Below are 20,263 nucleotides of genomic sequence, written 5' to 3'. Positions count from 1 at the left end.
CCAAACGTTTGGGGTTTTGCAGTTGTTTTTGGAGATCCAGGTGTTCAAATTTAGTTATTCAGCAGATGGTCTGGCAGTGGCTGTACATGAGAAAGCAGCTCGCCCATAGCAAGCCCTGTCCCCAGTAAGCTATCAGCATCTTAGCTTGTTTTGTTTTCTTTCCAGTCCTTTCTTACTCCTGTTTTAGCCAATGTAACACCAGCATCAAGTCCCTTCCTGGGATGAAAATCCTTGAGTTCATCAGCCAAGATGGAGCTTCAGTTTTGGCCTGATTTGGTTTCTCTCTTGGAAAAGCTGAACGGCCGGATGCTCCTGGTGGTTCTGGTCACGTTTCTTTTGATTATTGACCTTGTGAAAAAGAGACGTCCCAGGAATTTCCCTCCAGGGCCACAGCTCTTTCCTCTCGTGGGAACCTTTGTGGACTTTAAGCAGCCCCTCCATCTTGCGCTGCAGAAGGTAAGAGCTCCATGGACATTTCTCCTACTAACAATATTTTACCTCTTCAGTGACTTTTGTCACTGAAGCAAGGGCAGCCTCTGGAGAGCTAGCTATATAATCACCATGTACGAGAGAATACCCTTCTTGGTTTTATCTCTTACTATCACCTCCTCTTCCATGGGAGTAAGAAGGTCCAATGGGAAAGAAACTTGTAATGGAGGAAGATCTACATGTTCCTCCTCTTTCTTCCCATCTGATCATGACCATTTTCTGCTGGAAGGGTTCAGAGGGGCTGGGCCAGGCTGGGGGAGGGATGGCAAGTGCTGTGTGAGAAATGAACTGTCTGGACTGTGAACATCACCTCTGGAAATTGTATTGTCATTGTCTTTGCTCAGAGGCCAACGATTTGCCCCATTACATCTGAAAGAAACATTTAAGACCTTGAGTTAACCATCCCTGTGGCTGCTTCTGTGTCACAGAAAGAGGCATTGATTGCCCTGGAAAGGTTTCCAGAGCTTTGACTCCCACCAACGCCAACAAAAGAGAGATATTTTATACATGCTGAATATGCTTCTCTGAAAAAGTGGAAGGAAAAGTTCTGACTTGCTGGTTGCAAATATCCTTTCTGGTGACTATTTACCTCTTGCTTTTACTTAGGAGGCTGACGCCAGCCTAGCTACCCTGGGTTTTCACAGGTCACTAGCACAGATGTCCCCAAGGGGAACCCTTGGGAAAGGCTGAGGCAGTGCGCTCAGTATATTTTGTCAATACATTATTATTAATAAAACTAGTCGCATTCATTTACATGTACACAATGACTGAGACACTCATTTGGCTCCAGAGTTTCACGAGTCACCATGGCAGTTCAGGGTGACCATGTCTGTCCTTTCATGTAAACTCATACTAAGAAGAGGACGTCCCGAGCTCCTTGGCAGAGCGGGGCCCAAGAGATGATAGGATTGCCCTTTGCTTTTATACATTAGGGAGTTGAACACTGCACAGGAGACACTAATGTCAGTAAAGTCCATGCAAGGAAAATGGCTATAATTTAGCCATAAATGCATTCAGGCTTAAAATTAAAAGTAGGTTTCTAGTCGTCAGCAGTTGGAGCCACTTTCTAAATGGGATAGCTGGAACAAGAAACCACACTACTTTAGACACAAAGTTGATGAAAGGGATTATCAGTTGTGCTTTGCCCTCAGCAGCAAGAGCCTGGGCATAGTCACCCAGGCGGTGCCTTCATCTCTTGTACCCTTCCTGTGAAGAAGAGGGATGGAGCAGATACCCATCAGTTACAAAGCAAGTAATGTCCTTGTTATAAGTTAAACTGACGCAACCCGCCTGGTGAAACCCAGGTCATACCTGCTAACAAATGTAAGCAAAACATCTCTCCCACACTACAGCTCTCTAGCACTTTTTATGCCATCTCCAGCCTTCATGGAATAGTTTAGGTTGGATGGGACCTGAAGACTTGGGTTTGGGTTTTTCTTAAGTCCCCTTGCTCCAGGCAGGACTAAATTCAAAGTTAGGTGCCATTGCTCGAGGTCTTGTCCAGGTGAGTTTTGCAAATCTCCACCTTCTCGCTCTCAGGGGGTGGTGAACTCTCTTTCAGCTCACTGGTCGGTACGGGAACATCTTCAGCGTGCAGTTCGGAAGTCTGACTTTTGTGGTAGTCAACGGGTACCAGATGGTGAGAGAAGCTCTTGTCCACCAGGCTGAAATATTTACAGATCGGCCAAATATTCCACTCCTCCAAGAAATATTTAGAGGCTTTGGTAAGCACAGCTACCAGGATTTTGGTACAAATTTTTCAGCTATTTGCAATGATAACAATTAGAGTGAAAGAAACAGGTTGAATTCAACCCTTGCTAACTGCACCCATAAAAGCTTGCACAGAGGAAGACAAGAACTGAATTCAGTTTAATAATCTCACAGGTGTACATTTTAGTCTCTCCGGGATTTAAGGATGATGATGGGATCAAAGTCAGGTCTCGATGAAAGAGGAGAAATAAATGCAAGCTGCCCAGTGGTCGATACGCTTGAAGAGTTTTCCCCTTGGTTTTAATTTCTCCTTTACTTTTTCTCCCCTGGTTACATATAGCTCCAGAGACGGGGTATGGTGCTCCTGCCTGCAGCTCTGCCAACAGCGTGATAGTACTTATAGTATTTTGGCTTACACCTTTTTTTCCCACGCAAAGTGACAAAGTAGCAGATTAAAGCAAATCCATAAAGCTAGATCTTTAGCATAAGCCAATTACTCTTGAATTTTAATTTCCAGGCAAAGCTATAGTTTTTTGATGTCTGCGGGGTTTGTTTGCTTTGGTTTGGGCTTTTTGTTCAAGATGAATGGCCATTTCTGAATCCTGTCACTCATACGTGACCCAGAGTGACGTTTGTTCACTTGTTTTTTCCACCTACAGGGCTCATATCATCAAATGGGCATATATGGAGGCAACAGAGAAAGTTTGCTTCAGCAACGCTGAAAAGCATTGCTGTAAGTTTTGAGGAGAAAGTGCAAGAGGAAAGCCGGTACCTTGTGGAGACGATCGAGGAGGAGAAAGGTGGGCGGTTAAGGTACAGCACCGTGCCCAAAGCTTCCAGCTAAATGAACAGCAAGAAGTAGAACTCTTACTCCAACGCAGCTCCTAACCTGCAAAACATTTCTTCAGTCGCTCAAATCTCTATCTTACACTTCTAGACTGCGCCTTTTAGCACTTATTTTAGGTCTCAGGCCTACTATTTTAGTTCTTCCTTATTAATATTAAGCAAATATGTACTAGGTGTTTATTAAAACTTGCATGTTTATATGGCTAAGAAAGTCTGTCCTGTATTCTGTGAAGGGATAAATGCAGCTCTCCTGCTATCAGGCACATGTGCTCAGAGGCTTAGTTAACCTCTGCTTGTCCTTGGTTTTGCAAAGTATTTTAAAACTTGTTTAGTCAGGCTTTCCTTTTGTATGATGCACAGATGAAGCGTGTGCCTTGCTCTTTTATGGTCCAGCTTTTAAGAACTGCCAGAGGGATATTAGTAAGAATAATTTGTATGTTGGTACATGGGTGATGTTGCACTTCAGCTTTAAATAGAAGCAGATGGGATTTAGCTAATTCAATGGAGCTATATATAGTAAACAAGAAAGATCTAAATAGGAATTGTGAAATTACATACGGAACTTGCTCCATTTTAATTGCTCTTGCACTGAACAGGCCAAATACTTCATGTTGCCAATTGATTATAGTCCTTTATAGTCCTAATCAATAAACTAATTAAGCTGCTGGTTTGGGCCTTTCTTCCCATTAGTAATGACAAATAGTGATCATGTCCATCACTCTAATATCTGAGCACCAGCCCAGTTTAATTACTTTCTTGAAGAGTGGAGGGATCAGTAGTCCTTGCCTTTCAAAGCGATGCTCCCCAGCGTACCGACAGCAGCTCAGGGTTGGACTGGCTTCGTTACTGGTATTAGTCTCTCATATCATGGCAAGTAGCTCTCCAGGCTGCCTAACTGTGCCCTAGGAGGTGGTGGTCTCTGCTCAATAGCTCTCCCAAGGAATGCAGATGTGACGAACGTCACACCACCCTTTGCTCTTTCAGGACCTATGTGCATCACACCCATGGGCCATATGAGCTATTGCTGGATTTTATAGGCGGCCGCAAAGACTTGCAATCCTCACCCTCTCCCCTCTCTCCCATCCCACTTGATTTCTTTGTGGTGGACACTTAAAGGCCAGTGCAGTGGCATTTTTGCAGTGCGGTTAGTCCTTGAGCTCCCTGCCCCAGGCTAAGCTTTGAGGCACCCTCTCTTGATGTTTAAAATTGGCACCAAAACCATGTTGGAGCGTGCAAACCCAACAGCCATAGCGCGGCATCCTGCTGGTTGTTGTCCCTGGGAAACAATTCAACCCCTGCTTCGGCAGCTCTGCGCTAACACTGGTGTGTGCCAGTAGCCCGGGCTGGAGATGGGAGGGGATGTCCTTGGAGAAAGAACCGCCCAACCTGCAGTGGGGTGCTAGAGGTGATGGGGGTGATGGGGACCCCCAGGACATGGGGTGAAGCCTTAGCATCACCATGGGTGAAAAGTAGGTGAGGTCTTACCCCAACTTCACGACTGCTGATCTGGTAGAGAGTGTGGTTTTGTCTGAGACTTTAAAGAAAACAAAAGAAAGTTGTCTTTCATTTTGTTTCCTCCAGGACAACCATTTGACCCTCATTACAAAATTAATAGCGCTGTTTCAAACATCATCTGTTCCATAACTTTTGGGAACCGCTTCGACTACCATGACAACCGTTTCCAGGAATTACTGCACTCGCTGGCTGAAACGCTGCTGCTCATCGGAAGTTTCTGGGGCCAGGTAAAGCCAGTCGGATGCTTTTCTAGCTTCAGCTTCACGTAAGAGCTCAGAAACAGGAGTTTCTAAGGCACTGATGTAATCTGCTTTTCCCTGCAGGAAAAGAGTCATCTTATAAAGGAAATGACCATGAGTATTGTTTTACATTAGGCTGGATTTATACACAAAATCCATCAGGAAAGCAAGGAAGCAAGTTAAAATTATTGAGGCACATGGACAAAAAACACTGCAGGATTGTAAAACTAATCTTATGCCTGACATAACTGAAGAGCAATGGAAAAAACTTTAAAATATCTATTTTTCTACAAAAAGAAGAGTCAATCAGTAGTGCACTCAGTGAAAACTCCCTTCTTTTCCCCCACCCATTTCCCAACCAGCGTCTCAAATAACTTTCATTTATGACAAAAGTGTCTGAGAGTCCAGGTTTATAACCAAAGTAGGTGGATTTGGGGACAGGCTGCACATCGCTTCTGCATGGCCACACACCATGAGCCAGGTCTGATCTCTGTCCCCTCCATGGACCGCAGCACTAAGGGGCTTCTCTGCATCCACACTGATTTATGACTCCAGTGGCCACCTCATGTTAGGTGACAGTATTAGAGAACTTTATCAGCCAATATTAGAGAACTTTATCAGCAGAAAACGTATCTTATCTTGTTTGTACATGTTTACATTTGTGTAACTAAATTGACCTTTGCAGCAAAACTTATTTTTTTCCTGGTAGCAAGCAGAGCTAATAAATTGTGCTATCATCGCAACTGTGATATCTGCTTTTTTTTAACTTAAGAAATGCTCTTTTGCTCTGTTTCATTTCTCACCAGCTGTATAATGCTTTTCCTTCGGTCATGAGGTGGCTACCAGGACCCTTCAGGAAAATCTTCAGGCATTGGGAGAAACTTCAATATTTTGTGAAGGGAGTGATCGCAAAGCACAAGGAGGATTTGGACCAGTCCGAGGCAGGAGATTATATTGACTGTTACCTGAAGGAAATAGAAAAGGTAAGAAGCAAATATCTAAAGTCACCTAAAGCTTAACCCAAGAAATGAGAAGATGAGACTCAAGGCTGTTCTGTCAGAGGAGCCCGTGCCTCCCGCGTTGCCTTCTCCTCCCTACCTCTTCCACGTCAAACTTTTAGCAACAGCAGGAGCCTGATCACTTTGAAAACAGACAGATTTTTTTTTTTTTTTTTCATTTGAAAGTATTTACACTTTGTCTTCTTCCATTTTTCATTCTGTCATGTGGCGTAGGAGGACTCTCAGGGAACGTGTTCACATTTCTATGAGAGCTCGCAGGCCTGTGTTTGCTATTGTGAAACTTCACATTTAAAAATGCTACCTGCTTTCAAAAGTCACTCTACAGCAAACAGGGTGTCTTTCAAAGCATTCCACAGGGCTTGTAATTCAATGAAAGTAAGGGATAGAAATTTCCAAGTCCAGGGGTGACAGATAATAAAATAGCAGCAGGGCTTGACTTATGTATGGATGGTTTTGGATTGGGTTCTTGAAAGCATCTCCTCCCTAATAAGAGTTTTCATTGCCGTGCCTTTCCCCAAGTTTAAGGGTGACACCAGCTCATATTTCCATGAGGAAAACCTGCTGTGCTCCACCCTGGACCTCTTCTTAACCGGGACTGAGACAACGGCCACCGCCATTCGCTGGGCTCTGCTCTACATGGCCGCGTACCCCCACATTCAGGGTAGGGCCACTGATGGGTCCTTCGTTCAGCCCAAAACCAGATAAGTGAAACTCAGAAACCAGAATTATTTCCAGCTTTACCACATGTTGGACATGCCTATGCTCCAGTTTCCTCATGGGGAACCTTCTGAGCACAGATCTTTTCTTTTTCTTTCTTTCCATAGAGAAAGTGCAGCTCGAAATCGACACAGTGATCGGCCAGTCCCGCCAGCCCGCCATGGCCGACAAGGAGAACATGCCGTACACCAACGCGGTGCTGAGCGAGGTCCTGCGGATGGGCAACGTCGTGCCGCTGGGGGTGCCCAGAATGTCCACCAGCGACACCACCCTGGCCGGCTTCCACCTGCCCAAAGTATGTGGAGACTGCGAGCCTTCCCATTGCCCCACCAGAGTGAAGTCTTCATGGCCCAAGCCCCAGATCTCATCTGGAGGGGAACCTATCAGCAGGATCTTACGGAGATATCACAGTTACATAGAAAATACAAGCTCTCCTGATGGAGGCTGTAGGGCTTTTACAGGTCTCACCTCCTTATGGAGGAGAATTGTGAGATCCTACAGTGCTGGTCATAATTTTCAGTTTTACAGGGTTTATCCCTTAAATTTTATACAGGACGCCCTCCAGGCATTATGAGAATTGAGGGCCAAGAAACATAGGAAAGCAAACAGTTCGGGTTTGTTAGTTCCACAGAGTATTAAAAGTCGTCTATTAAAAGTAGCACATGATAAAAGCCAGCTAATAGGTATTGATGCGTACACAGTGTTCTGGCATTATGAAAGCAAATATGAGATTTTAGATATATCCAGTCTCTTCCATGTGTATGATTGGTTGCATCAAGGAAAATTAAAAATAAAAAAATCTAGGCGTTTCGCTCCACACTGATTAAAATATTTTTCTTTTTCTGATGATGTGGAGATAAACCAGATCAGGTTTTTTAAAAAAGGCACAATAAAGTGGACCGATTGAAAATTATTTGGTTAAATTTCTTCGAATTCCTATGGGAACACAATGCTATCAATTTAAAAATGGTTTATATTAACGTCACCAGTGACAGCAGCACAAGGTACGGATCAACACTATGGTGACATATAGAGGAGCACAGAAGTGAACAATCCTGTAGGCTTTCACCCTTATTTAATTAGATAGCTTAGGAAAAAAAATTTGCCCTTAAAAAAAAATATAGTTTACATTGTGTGTGGAACAGAGCTAATAATAAACTAGTCTGACAACACGTTGGCTCTTCTCCGTCACGTAATCGCCTGTTTTCTCCACCTCTTGCAGGGCACCACCCTGATGACCAGCCTGACTTCGATAATGTTCGACAAAAACGTGTGGGAGACTCCAGACACCTTTAATCCTGAACATTTCCTGGAAAACGGCCAGTACAGGAGGCGGGAGGCTTTCCTACCCTTCTCTGCAGGTAGGATGATGGATGGGGAGATGGTTTTCCTTTTTGCAATGCTTTTGGTTTTTTTCCCTGCAGGACACCCCCTCCAGAGTAGGGGGTACTGCTCCTTGTCCGGCTTTCAGCCCATGCCCAGCATTTCCCACAGTGAAAATCCCTGTAACAGTTAATACTGACTGCTCAGAGCAGGAGGGAAATCAATTTATTATCGCAGGATGAAAAATTAAGGTTTTTTCCTCTTGCACGAGCTGCATAAATGGGGTTTTTTTGAGGAGCTTCCCCTCTTCGTCTATCCGAACAGCCGTCGCAGTTTGCTCAGCAGTAAACTTCTGGGGAAGATTTCTGCAAAATGTGTGGGTGAACATTGCCACCTAACCTTTCGAGGAAGAAAAGCTCCTGCAGCCTGTGCAAGGCGGCACGTGAGAAAGGAGCCCGAGAGGTGGTTGAAGCTGGCGCGGGACTCGGTAGGGTTATTTTTGCTCCTTTTCCAGGCAAGCGGGCTTGTCCCGGGGAGCAGCTCGCCAGGACCGAGCTCTTCATCTTCTTCACAGCCCTCCTGCAGAAGTTCACCTTCCGGGCGCCGGCGGCCGCTGCGCTGACCTTCGCCTTCACGCTCAGCCTCACGCGCTGCCCCAAGCCCTTCCAGATCCGCGCGCTGCCTCGCGACTGAGGCCGGCGTGGGGCTGCCCCGCGCCCCCCTGCTTCAGCCCTCCGCAAGCCTGGAAAGTGCCCCTTCTCCTATCCACCCCATAGATTTTGGGCCAAAATGATGGGCCACGGGTTCTAGCACCCGCCAACGTGTGGGTGGCAGTGGGAAGGGCAGGAGGGCCATATCCTGCACACTGCAACGAGGACAACCCTTGGAGCTTTTCCCTTCGCCTCCTGCCTCCTCCCCTCTATCAGTTTGACGAAATGCATGAATTTAAAAGCCTTATTACTTAATTTCTGCCGTTAGCACCTCCCAGGAAGGTGTCTGCCAGCTGCAAAACCATGGGCACAGTTGGGTCCACGGTGGCTTTTCCATAGGGAATATGTCCACCACCCAGAGACCATTTAGCAACCCCAAAATCCCTACGCTGCAGCACCCTGAATGGCCATGGGTTGTGTTTTCTGAGGTCTCCCTGGTCAGTGGGGGCAGCTGGCCTTGGACGTACAAGCTCTGGGTTCATGCCTTAGCGGCAATTTGGACTTCCAGGTGGCCATGGCTGATCCTGAGGCTCAGGTGGCCTCGGCTTCGGTTTAGTGTGCGTTCCCCACACCACCGTGTTGCTGCTTTGCAATGGAAATAGAGATCCTTGCTGCAGGAGCATGCAGTTTTTTAATCTCATACATATATGGAAATTTTAATTAGGAGGTTACAGGATGATAGAAGCAGCTTCTGCCATAGGCCAGACCAAGTGGGATGGCGTGAGGAGCCATGCCTCCAGGTCGCGAATGGCTATAAAAATGCAGTATTGCAATTGTATGAGCGGGAAAAGTTTATCCAAAAAGGTTTGTGGTAGTAAAATACACAACAGGAAAGAAAAGTTGCAATAAAAAAATTGCATGGGGTTGCTCAGGAGCAGTTTAGGTGAAGCCCAACAGAACAAGAAGCAGCAGAGAGTGTCAGAAGGGTCATGCCCGTGGCAGCTTGCCGCTGGCCGTCAGGAAGGAAATGGCGGCACGGAGGCTTTGCGGTGGGACGAGCTGGCCCGCTTCCCTTCCGCTTCTGGCAAACATTTGTGGCCGTGCATGATGGGCATGTCCATAGCCTGGGGCCGAGGAGGTGGGTTGGGGGCACGGCACCACCTGTGATGGAGACACTGCTTCTGCCCACACCAGGGTCTCTTTGGAAAAGAGTTAATTCATATACAACTTGTAGAGAATTTTTCCATTTATGTGACCAAGCATTAATGCTTAGAAATGCTGTCTCCTGTGTGCTTTTGTTTGGAATATAGTCACAGCAAAGATTGGGTTTTTTCCTTTTTTTTTTTTTTTTCTTCTCACCTTTCATAAGTGACTTTTCTATGGGCACCCACGCAGGATACTGAATAGTTAACAGGAAAAGAGGATTAAATCAAGTTTCATCTCTAGCAATAACTGCCTTTGCTGCGTTACAAAGCAATCACTGTGCAGTGGCAGATTTATGCCACATGGGAGAGTCCTTTGCACATCACATCCCTGCCACACTGGGCACACACGGATTTTGTCAATGAGCTGTCCTTCTAACTGATCACTTTAATCCTATTGCATTTTTAATTAATGTTTCACAGTTACAGGCTCCCGTGTTTTTTTTTTTTTCTTTCTAAAAGAGAAAACATAAAAGATCTACGGACTTTTTTTCACCTATGAAGTTTTCAAAGCCATTCAGGACTAGGCACTGGTTTCTCTCCATTTTTTTATTCACTCTGGTGTAGATCTGACCTCTGGTATGTGGCTACAGCTTGTATTATTTGCACTGGCTTAGCAAACAAATATTGATCTCTTCCCTCTTCCACTTCAAACTTGCCTTTCCCTGTTACTTTAGGGTTTCCTTCCCTACTCATGGAGAGAATAAATGGTTGAAGTCTTCTTTTTCTTCTTCTATTTTTTTAAATCTGTTGGGAAAAAAAAAAAACACAAACCCCCACCATTTTTAAATGATCCCATACCATAAAGGCAGGAGGCATGAATTTGTTTATTTTTTGAGTGGAACATTTCATGTGAGTGAAGGGGAACACATGCATCTCCACATCATGCTTAAAAGCCAGCAGTAAAAAGAGAGAATCTCCTTGAAAGCAGCTTTTTCCCCTTTAAGTTCCACAATAAAACAGTGATTTAACTTTTCGAGTTTCTCAAGTATAAAGGTTATGCAGCAGCTTCGCTCTCACGCATATGGCATTGCTCCAACGATGCTGTTACATCTCTGAACCTTGTCTTTGGCACTGGACAACTCCAACGGCCACAACTGATGTCCCCAAAAGAGAGAAAATGAACCCAAATCATCCCCCGGAGCACAAGGTGGCAGCTGATGACTGCAAACGGCCACGGCAGAGCCACATGGTGCAAGGGCAAACTGCTGCTGCAAAAGCCCCTGCTTCTTTCACAATAAAACACAACGCATAGGTCAAAATTCAATGTCCTGTACGTGCACGATCAACTACCTGCCTCAGAACCACTCTTAGTTGGGAAAATTCGGCACAGCCGGATTACCAGCTACCACCGAAGGGCCACAGTTGCAGTGCTGGGCATCTGCTTTGGCTTTTCAGCACCTGCCTCAGCTTTGTTGGGTTTTGGGCACAGCTTCAGCACGGGCCACGGACTCAAAGACAAAAGCAGGTGGGAAGGGGTGGCTGGAGGGCTCGGGGCAGGGTCAATCTCATGGCCGGAGAAGGTTGCTCTGCTCGCGCTTGTCCGGCAGAGATCAGAAAATTATGGTGCTTAGAAACCGCTGCAGATCCTGGATGGCTGTTTGCTTCCAGCCTGCATCACCCTGACGCACCGAAACCTCAACCCATGAGTCAGATGGTTTGTGAAAGGTTTGTGCAACCTTATCTCAGATGTCCCTGCTGACCTGGGGCTTGGTCTGGGACTCTTCGTACCGGCAAACAAGCTTCTGCAAACGAGGAAAACACGAGGAGCGAGGAGCAGCTGGAGCCTCCCCGGCACCGTGAAGCTGACACGGGGACGTGGCACGGTGAGGGCACAACAGGGAGGAGAGAGCGGGGCTCGCACCGAGCCATGGGCTTGTGGGAATGGCACAGCGAGGCTGCCGGAAGGTTTTAATCCCAGCTCTGCAAAGCTCATTTCTGTTCTTTAGACAAGGATGCAGATCACTGGGGTTTTGCAAAGCAGCAATGGGAGACAGGAAGGGAAAGGGGGAGCTGGGGGTGGTTTGGTTTGTGGTTTTTTTTTTTTTTTTTTAATGAGATCAGAGGAAATGCATGAGTTTAATCAAGAAGAGGTTTAATCAAACGGTCCTTGCTGAAACCTGGGAAAGCAGGAGTCCGAACGCAGCCTCCAGATCAGGTCAGCAAAAGCCACTCTATGCTGTCTTGTGTTTGTGCCCACAGCTGCACCGGCGCGTTGCCCATTTTCCCGTCCCTGGGGGGTTCGGTGGTGCCCCGTGAGCTTGATCTGCCCTCACCTGCCGCGGGACACGTCCCTGTGGAGCCCACCATCCAGCCATGCTGCGCTTCCTCTGGGAGAGCATCTCCTTCCATATGTTCCTCATCTTCCTCATTGTCTTCCTGCTCGTCGCTGACTACATGAAGCACAGAAAGCCAAAGCACTTCCCTCCCAGCCCCTTCTCCCTCCCCTTCGTGGGGCACATCCACCTGATGAACTTCAGCAATCCCCCAATGATGGTGCAGAAGGTATGAGGGTGGTGGACACCGCAGGGAAGGGGATGGAGGGGATTGCAGCTACGCAACGTTTGCAGCGTGGGGAGGAGGTTAACCTAAACCCCACGAGGACTCGGAGGAGCTCACCCCAGGGCGGGCAGGAGGTTTACCCTCGGTCAGCAGCAACATGGACAAAGTTTGCCTGGGTACGAGGAGGGGGCCAAGTGTGGAACGATCCTTTGGGCAAGGGGCACGGCATGACCCCACGGGTGCAGCCACGGCTGTAGAAGCCCCGTAGGTCTGACCAGGGACTGGAAAGGCATTTAGGAAGGGAGTGAAACAAAAGCTGGAAAAACACAGGACTGAAAAATCAAACCTGGAGAGTTTTACTTGATTGATGGCCAATTAACACCAACTCCTGATCAGTGATTTGGGAAAAGAGGAAAGAAAAAGACTGTACGCAGACAAGCAGACACTTGTGCAAACACCCCGTCTCCCCTCCTGCTCTCAGTTTCCCTTATTTTCACCCATGTCCCCTGCCAGGGCTGTCCCTGTCCCGACAGACACATTCATTGCAAATGAAAACCCTTTTATTTGTTTCCTCCCCCCCACCAGCTTACTGAAAAATATGGGGACATCTTCAGCATACAGCTGGGCAGAGTACAGTTTGTGTTCGTAAATGGGCTGCGGTTGGTTAAGGAAGTTCTTGTAAACCAAGGGGAAAACTTCATAGATCGCCCTGAAATTCCTGTTGACAGAGAGGTCTTCAGCAAAATGGGTGAGTTATTCCTCAGGACACATATCTCAGCTGTAAGGTCAAAGCATTGACCCTGCAGAGGTCTGAGACGGCTGGAGATAAGGCAGAGCCCTGGAGCTTTTTTGCCTCGGTGGAGGGATCTGCCTTGGCTCACGGTGGGGTGTTTCTGCCAGGACTGGTCTCCTCCAGCGGGCACTTGTGGAAGCAGCAGAGGAGGTTCACCTTGACCACCCTCCGAAACTTCGGCTTGGGGAAGAGGAGCCTGGAGGAGCGCATCCAGAAGGAGTGCCAATGCCTTGTGGATATGTTTGGGGATGAGCAGGGTGAGTGTCCCGGCCCTCATAAGCTGTGCTGAAGGCAGGAACTGGTACAGCCCGTTATAATTTCACCCATGCTGAAAAATACCTCACCTTGCAAGCAATGCTAGCACCCTGCCAGCGTCCCAGCTCCCTTTTACAGGTGTTTTGTCTTCAAACTGACTGGTGAATGCAGCGAGGTAACACCCAAAGCATTATTCATAGCCCACCTTCAGCCTACTGCTCTCTTGGAGATCTCTGGAAAATCCTATGTGTGTGTAAACACCAATGCTTCCAATGAATTCAAATGACGTCTGCTCTTCTGCAGACCTTGCTTTCCAAAGTAAACAAACATCTCCATAATCTGATTGAACTGGGACTGCTGGGGCTGCCCAGCCGAGCTTGGCCAGCTCGTGGGGTCAGCAAGGCGTCCCGGGAGAGCAGGACACAGGAGAGTGCCCATCAAGGGCCACTCATTTCACTCCTACCTGTTGAATATTTTACTTCTGACAACCATGTTTTCTTCTCCTTTTCTGTGAAGACTGGAAGAGAATTGATCATTCGCTTTTCCTTCTCCAGGGAATCCTTTCAACCCTCACTTGAAAATCAATAACAGCGTTTCAAACGTCATCTGCTCCATCATCTTTGGCAATCGGTTTGACTTCCACGATGAGGAATTCCAAAAATTGCTGCAGCTGATAGACGAGACAGTTAAGCTCCATGGCACCATCACAAGCCAGGTACAGCCCTTCTGCCACCAACGTGGATGGTGTGCAGTTTTGCAGGGCCATAGTTTCTTCTCTGGACTCAACCTCAAAACTCAGCGTTTTCAGCACCGAACTTTGTTGTCATTCCCTATTCCTTTGCATAGGGTAGATTTGCCCGTAATTTCTTTCTGCCTTATTTTCAAGCTGTGCAATGCTCACGTTGCTCTCTCTCACCCAACATCATCTTTCCTGCCCATTGACTGCCAACCTGCCTGCTGTAACGCCGGGTAATGCACGAGTCACTCCGTAATAGGAATACCAATCCCCTGCAACGCTCTTCTGGAGCTGAGCTATTTCCACCAACTCCAGCAATTTAGTAACCATAGCATTGCAGGCTCCTCAAGTTTTGAGAACAGAAGGGTTTTTTCAGTCCTTTATTGAATTTGCCTTTCTCTTTCCCATCTATAATGAATTTCTTACCCGGATCCCACCAAACCATTCTGAAAAACTGGAGGTTATTGAAAAGTTTTGTGAAAGAGAAGGTCAACAAACACAAGGAAGACTGGAACCGCTCGGAGAGCCGGGACTTCATCGACAGCTACCTGCAGGAGATAGCCAAGGTCAGCAATGCGGAGCAAACCCTTCTGGAGGGTCTTTCCCATCTATAATGAATTTCTTACCCGGATCCCACCAAACCATTCTGAAAAACTGGAGGTTATTGAAAAGTTTTGTGAAAGAGAAGGTCAACAAACACAAGGAAGACTGGAACCGCTCGGAGAGCCGGGACTTCATCGACAGCTACCTGCAGGAGATAGCCAAGGTCAGCAATGCGGAGCAAACCCTTCTGGAGGGGGGGGTAGAAATCAGGAGGGATGAGGAAGGAGTGCAAATTCTCCATCTGAGCTGCCTGTGTGGCCATTTATGAGCTTAGGATGGACATCAGGTTCAGGGGCACCCATCAGTGGGATGGAGGTGCAGGGGGCCAGCAGCTTCTGCCAAGATCCTTGGGGTTGACTTGGACTAACGCTGGTGTCAGGGCAGCCCTCCCTGTTCGTGCGGCACTAACGCACTTTTTTGTGAAGGACAACGGTGACGGCACCTTCCAGGAGGAAAATCTCGTGGCATGCACGCTCGACCTGCTGTTTGCCGGGACCGAGACCACTTCCACAACCATCCGCTGGGCTCTGCTGTATATGGCTATATATCCGGAAATTCAAGGTACAATTAGCAAAAAGTCAGTGTTTTTCCTGGCTTTTAGCCCTCACAGCGTTGTAAGAGACTCTCTTTTTTGAGAGAAAAATTGGGAATCCACACAAAAGAGGTGCAAACAGTGGCAGGTGTCCCAGGTTGGTCCTAGGGGGACCCTCACAGTAACCATCTCGTGTTGTTCAAAGGGTTTTTTTTTCTCGGACCTTAGCTGATCCCTGCTCTTTCCCACTAGCCCGCGTGCAAGCCGAGATCGATGCGGTCATCGGGCAGGCACGGCAGCCAGCCCTGGAGGACAGGAGCAACATGCCCTACACCAACGCCGTCATCCATGAAGTGCAGAGGAAAAGCAACATCATTCCTTTCAACGTGCCGAGACTGACGGTGAAGGACACGGTCTTGGATGGCTTCCACATACCAAAGGTAACCCCACTCCTGAGCGCTGAGACTTTAGCAAGACTTCCCGTTCCCCAGACACGTTTCACTGGGCCAGGTCCCTCCTGCCCAGACAGGAGGGGCAGAGCCACTGCGTCTCTGCCCTTGTCCAGAGTTCACCCCATTGAACACGTATTTTTGTCGTCCAAACAACAGCCTAGCACATTGAATGGTGCGAGACACCCCCTGCACACGCCATCGAGGCACAGATCCCATCTCACACAGCTTTTACAGGAACTTTGGCCCAAGATTACAGCAGATAAAAATTATGCCAATAAGGGAAAAATGTGGTTATATAATCATTGCACTTCCAAACAGACAAGAAGTAGGAAAAAACCAGCCATGCAGGGGGTGTTGGACAGATAATTGCAGCAGAGTTTGACTATGGATGTTCTTCATGGAGAGGAGACTGGAAGATAAAAATGCCTGTCCTGCTGTCAGTGATAGTGAAAGTGCAATTTAATTTTTTTTTTTCCTCCTCTTAGGGCACTGTTTTGCTCACAAATTTAACCTCTGTGATGTTTGACAAGAACGAGTGGGAAACCCCTGACACTTTTAACCCCGGGCATTTCCTGAAGGACGGTCAGTTCTGGAAAAGGGAGTCTTTTGTACCATTTTCTTTAGGTAAGATTTGCTGGATTTTAGTGCTTCCGTGCTGAGGCTGGTGTTCACTGCACCCTGGGAGGTGACATTCAAGCAGCACTCACGTGGCCACCCCAAAGCACCGCAACCACACTCTGAGTCCTTTCTTGTCTCTCTTCACATGCACAGAAGAGAGATGAGGGTGAACAGAAGACCATAAAAATGCCAGAGACCCTAGAAACACCTTCACCAAGGCAAGAGCATCTGTCTGTGCTCCTGCTCCCACATGGCTGAGGTCACTAGGGGCTTCACTGTTGCCACCACAGGGTACCGCAGCCAACAGCTTCCTCAGGGAGATTGCTTTTAGAACCCCTGTTTTCTGTACCAGCATCACACACCTTCTCTGGTAGCTCTTTTTGGTGTAGCTCAAACAAACCACCTCTCCCAGCATGGGCACATCCAGATCGCGCGTGTCAGCACAGCGTATCCAAGCAGGGGAGGACACAGTGCCTGTGCATACGGTTACACACACGCGCCCTCACCAAGTCATGCAATCTGGGGGGGGCAGCCCATGCTGTAACGCCAACGCTGTTATTGGGGAGCTCAGTTTGGGCTGCAAAACTCATCCTGGGAAGGGGGTAACACAGCTGGACTATGGTCCTAAGGGAAGGCAGAGGCTTTTTCAGCAGCGAAAGCAGCTGGGCAGCCAGCGCAGGCTGAGGATGCCATGGGTGGCTTTCTCCGCAGGGAAGCGTGCCTGCCTGGGTGAGGTGCTGGCCCGCTCCGAGCTCTTCCTCTTCTTCACGGCTCTGCTCCAGAAATTCACCTTCCAGGCACCCCCGGACACCACGCTCAGCCTCCAGTTCAAGCTGGGCATGACGCTGGCCCCGCAGCCCTACAAGATCTGTGCCGTGCCTCGGTAGGGAAGCCTTGGCCGCCATCCTCGCCAGGAAAATCCTTTGGCAGGGATGCTGAAAACATGCCCTAGGTGGCTGCCCTGGGCCGTTTCTTTGTTTCTTTCTTCTAAAGCAACTTCAAAAATAATTTCTTTTACAAGCAGATCTTGCCCTCTGTATCACATGAGAAAGGTGATTAGCCTGGGATCTGCCAGGGCACTTTTAGGCTTGCGATACGGCACTGTAAATGAATGAGGGGCTTGGGGCTTTCTTAATTTTATGATGGATCGCCATGCTTCACAGTGGCAAGAGAATGAGCAACACTTTAGAGATTGCAGTATTCAGGCTGTGTACTGAGGAAGAGCAGTACCAGCCTTTGTTTTATAACTTTAACACAGGCAGTAATTGCTGACATTTTTTGATTTTGTAATCCTTGATAAGTAATCCATTAAAAAAGAGTTACTCTGTAACATCTCTTTCTCGTGCATCAATAAATCCTTACAGAAATATTTTTGCCATGAAGCATTTTGCAAAGTGAAGACCAACGCAGGCAAGTTCCAGTGCCAGCTGTAGCCTTCAGCCGTGCCCCGCGTCTCGGGGCAGGGGGCTGTGGAGCCCACCCAGGCACAGGCAGCCACACAGCTCCTGACCCACGTCCCTGTGGCATTGCTCTCCACTAGCAGAGAGCTTGGCACTGTAACAGCGAAGGCAATTCCTACAGAACTGATGAAAATAAATGACTGACAGTATCAGTAAAGCAGCAATGAAACCACCAAAGCCTGTGGCCAGGTCCTGGCCACAGCAATTAACAGTGTGACACCCACATGGAGAACAGGGAGTGCTCTCCATGCTGACAGATCCCACTATAAAAAAACTTGTACTTGCAGCTCTAGAAGTCGTGGGTCCTGCTGCCTGGACTATGCTAAATCCTCCCCATTTACCTGCCCAGCATCTCCAAGCAGCCTGGGGGCCAGAGTGGTGAACTCCAGCCACGTGGGATGCACGGCTAAGCCTGCTGAGCACGATAGTCTAATGAATAAAAGAGTCCCCTGGAAAATACCAGCAAAAAATTACTGTTATTTTAAACCCTCACATGCAAGGTGAAACACTTCCAAGTAACAGTCGCGCTGTGGGACCCCGGCAAGGCCCCCAGGCACCAGAAGCTGCAGTTCCCGGCAGGGCAGCGGGGCTGCCTGGCAAGAAGCCATGGCACAACACAGCACACCGGTGACACACACCTCCAGCTCCTGCTCACCCGCTGAAGAGGTGAGGACAAAGCAATCTTTTCCTGTTCATTTTCAATTTTTCCTGGAGTTATTCCTAAAGGAAGCAAATTTTTCCCAGCGTCTCTTCTGAGAATTAAGTCATCTCCTGAAGGAATTAAAAGCATCTTTTTTCATGCAAGCACTAATGCCCAGGTGAGTTTTAAATCCTTTTATTTTAACTTGCATTTTCTTCTCCTCTGAGTGCAGAGGGAAGGCAGCATGGAAGGCTGGCCCAGCCCTGCAGACCTGCCCAGAAAAGGGCAGAACCACCCTGCTGCCCCACAGCTGCAGGGGCCAAGCACTGGGGCCAAGCACAGCCATACAACATAAACCTACATTTATAGCAGGTGAACACGGCTCCTGGCAAGGCTCCTTCAAGCATAGGGATTGGTGGGGAGGCTCTGCCCCCTCCTCTGATTTTCTGTGCCAGGCACAGCTGGGTGCAGACAAGAGGTTGGACTAAGATGCTATTTCTGGCACTTGAGGCTCCTGTTTTGCAGGTCCGTAAAGGTGGAGATGTGAGAACACATGGTGGGAACCAAACCAACCTATTTATAAAATGCAGGAGACTTGACCAGGTTCTCACCAGAAGTGGGATGAGACATCCCCAAGCCCAGCTCTCCACTCCTCCTCCCCCCATGCCAGCTGCCCGCCCAACCTGCTCCTGACAAGGGGCTCCCGCATCTTCCCTTCACAGCGGAAACAAGGAAGATCACTTGACTTTCTAGACCTTATGTTCTTTCTTTTCCTTCCTTGGAAGAAGCAGAAGGGGAAGGCTGGAAGTGGGCTGCATGCCTGGAATCTACTGGGAAGAGGAGAGGTTTCTGTTATGTGCAGCATTACTTCCAAAGCACTTACAGCTTGCAGGTGTCATCTGACTTCCTTTTTGTCACTCCTTGGCTCAGATTCCTATTTCCTTTCCCAGGCTGCTGCTATATCCAAAAGCTTCCTTCCCGGGTCTCCACTGGGTTAGCTGTACTCTGAGCAAAGAGCACATTTCACAGGACCGTTTTACTCCTTGGATATTTTGCCCCCTCCACCGAAACCATCTCCCACGCACGGCTGACGTCACCTCCTCCCTTTCTTTGCGCTCGGGGCCGTACTCCTGCACCTCTCTTCCAGGGACACCTCTCACCTAAACATACAGACCTTCTGCTGCAGTGCTTGGCTCTTAAAGAGCTACCAGAAAAGCCGTAAGCAAACAGGGTCACAGAGGCAGGCTCTGCACAGCCAGTCTGCTTTTGAACACAGCTTCTTGTGACCAAGCACCTGGAAACGGAGCTCCGCCTGCACACACCACCCCTCGCTCGCTCCTTCTGCGCTCAGGAAGGCAACAATGGCCACCGGTGTGTGTCCTGTGACAGACCACAGAGGCTGAAAACATCCTGCAGCGTGGCTCAGGCTTCCTGCACAGCTGAGAGCCTCTTCCCTTCCCTTCTCCCTCAAACTCACAACACCTGCAGGTTTTGTTCTTCAGTGTCTGAAAATGCTTTGAAGGCCAGCCTGAGAAAGAAGGAAAAACAGTTCTTTGGTTTCTGGCCATTCACTTCACACTCACTGGGACACTTCTGCCAGTGCAAAGGCCCTTCCGTGTCGTGTTGAGGTATCATGCATTCCCCATCCTCATAGGGGTAACAGCCCAAGGCAACAAACAACGGTTACTTACCCATGTCAGGCTTATGGTTCAGAAAAAGAAAACCAAAGTCTGTGGTAAAAACGGGTCTGAAATAGGGCCCCTGAAGGAAACCTGTGACACCTTCTCCTTGCTGATCTTCACTCTGGAGGGCTGAACGGCTGCCTGCTCTCATTCCCAACCTCACTTCTGGGTTGAGGTTAGTGCTAAGGGAACAAGAAAGCTGTCAACGAGACTAAGAACTGGACAGATAAATAACCTGAAAAGCTGAGTGAAGAGGGCAGTCAGTTTTCTTTTCCAAATC

General features: G+C 48.1%; 2 protein-coding genes across 2 annotated transcripts; both read left to right on the top strand.

Annotated features, from left to right (window-relative positions):
- Window positions 1-249: 249 nt before the first annotated feature.
- Window positions 250-8,551, top strand: LOC104077514 (cytochrome P450 2J2-like). The gene is made up of 9 exons (XM_009578787.1): window positions 250-456; window positions 2,051-2,213; window positions 2,859-2,999; window positions 4,627-4,787; window positions 5,606-5,782; window positions 6,344-6,479; window positions 6,643-6,830; window positions 7,758-7,896; window positions 8,373-8,551. The coding sequence occupies exons 1-9, from the start codon at window positions 250-252 to the stop codon at window positions 8,549-8,551; spliced, it is 1,491 nt and encodes a 496-aa protein (XP_009577082.1).
- A 3,475-nt stretch (window positions 8,552-12,026) lies between these two features.
- LOC104077513 (cytochrome P450 2J2-like) lies at window positions 12,027-17,088 on the top strand. Its single transcript, XM_009578786.1, has 9 exons — window positions 12,027-12,215; window positions 12,798-12,960; window positions 13,113-13,262; window positions 13,815-13,997; window positions 14,593-14,762; window positions 15,025-15,160; window positions 15,384-15,571; window positions 16,069-16,207; window positions 16,913-17,088. Exons 1-9 carry the CDS (start codon window positions 12,027-12,029, stop codon window positions 17,086-17,088), a joined length of 1,494 nt encoding a protein of 497 aa, XP_009577081.1.
- Window positions 17,089-20,263: the final 3,175 nt, after the last annotated feature.

The sequence above is a fragment of the Fulmarus glacialis genome, unplaced genomic scaffold (assembly GCF_000690835.1).
Source record: "Fulmarus glacialis isolate BGI_N327 unplaced genomic scaffold, ASM69083v1 scaffold10225, whole genome shotgun sequence".
NCBI lineage: Eukaryota > Metazoa > Chordata > Aves > Procellariiformes > Procellariidae > Fulmarus > Fulmarus glacialis.
The sequence above is the reverse complement of the archived record's forward strand: the minus strand, read 5'-3'. Positions and strand labels throughout refer to the sequence as shown.

Coding starts and splice junctions, on each gene's coding strand:
- LOC104077514 (XM_009578787.1), top strand. CDS start 250: ATGGAGCTTCAGTTTTGGCCTGATTTGGTTTCTCTCTTGGAAAAGCTG. Junction 3,000..4,626: donor GACGATCGAGGAGGAGAAAG/GTGGGCGGTTAA, acceptor TGTTTCCTCCAG/GACAACCATTTGACCCTCAT. Junction 6,831..7,757: donor CCGGCTTCCACCTGCCCAAA/GTATGTGGAGAC, acceptor CACCTCTTGCAG/GGCACCACCCTGATGACCAG.
- LOC104077513 (XM_009578786.1), top strand. CDS start 12,027: ATGCTGCGCTTCCTCTGGGAGAGCATCTCCTTCCATATGTTCCTCATC. Junction 13,263..13,814: donor TATGTTTGGGGATGAGCAGG/GTGAGTGTCCCG, acceptor TTCCTTCTCCAG/GGAATCCTTTCAACCCTCAC. Junction 16,208..16,912: donor TTTTGTACCATTTTCTTTAG/GTAAGATTTGCT, acceptor CTTTCTCCGCAG/GGAAGCGTGCCTGCCTGGGT.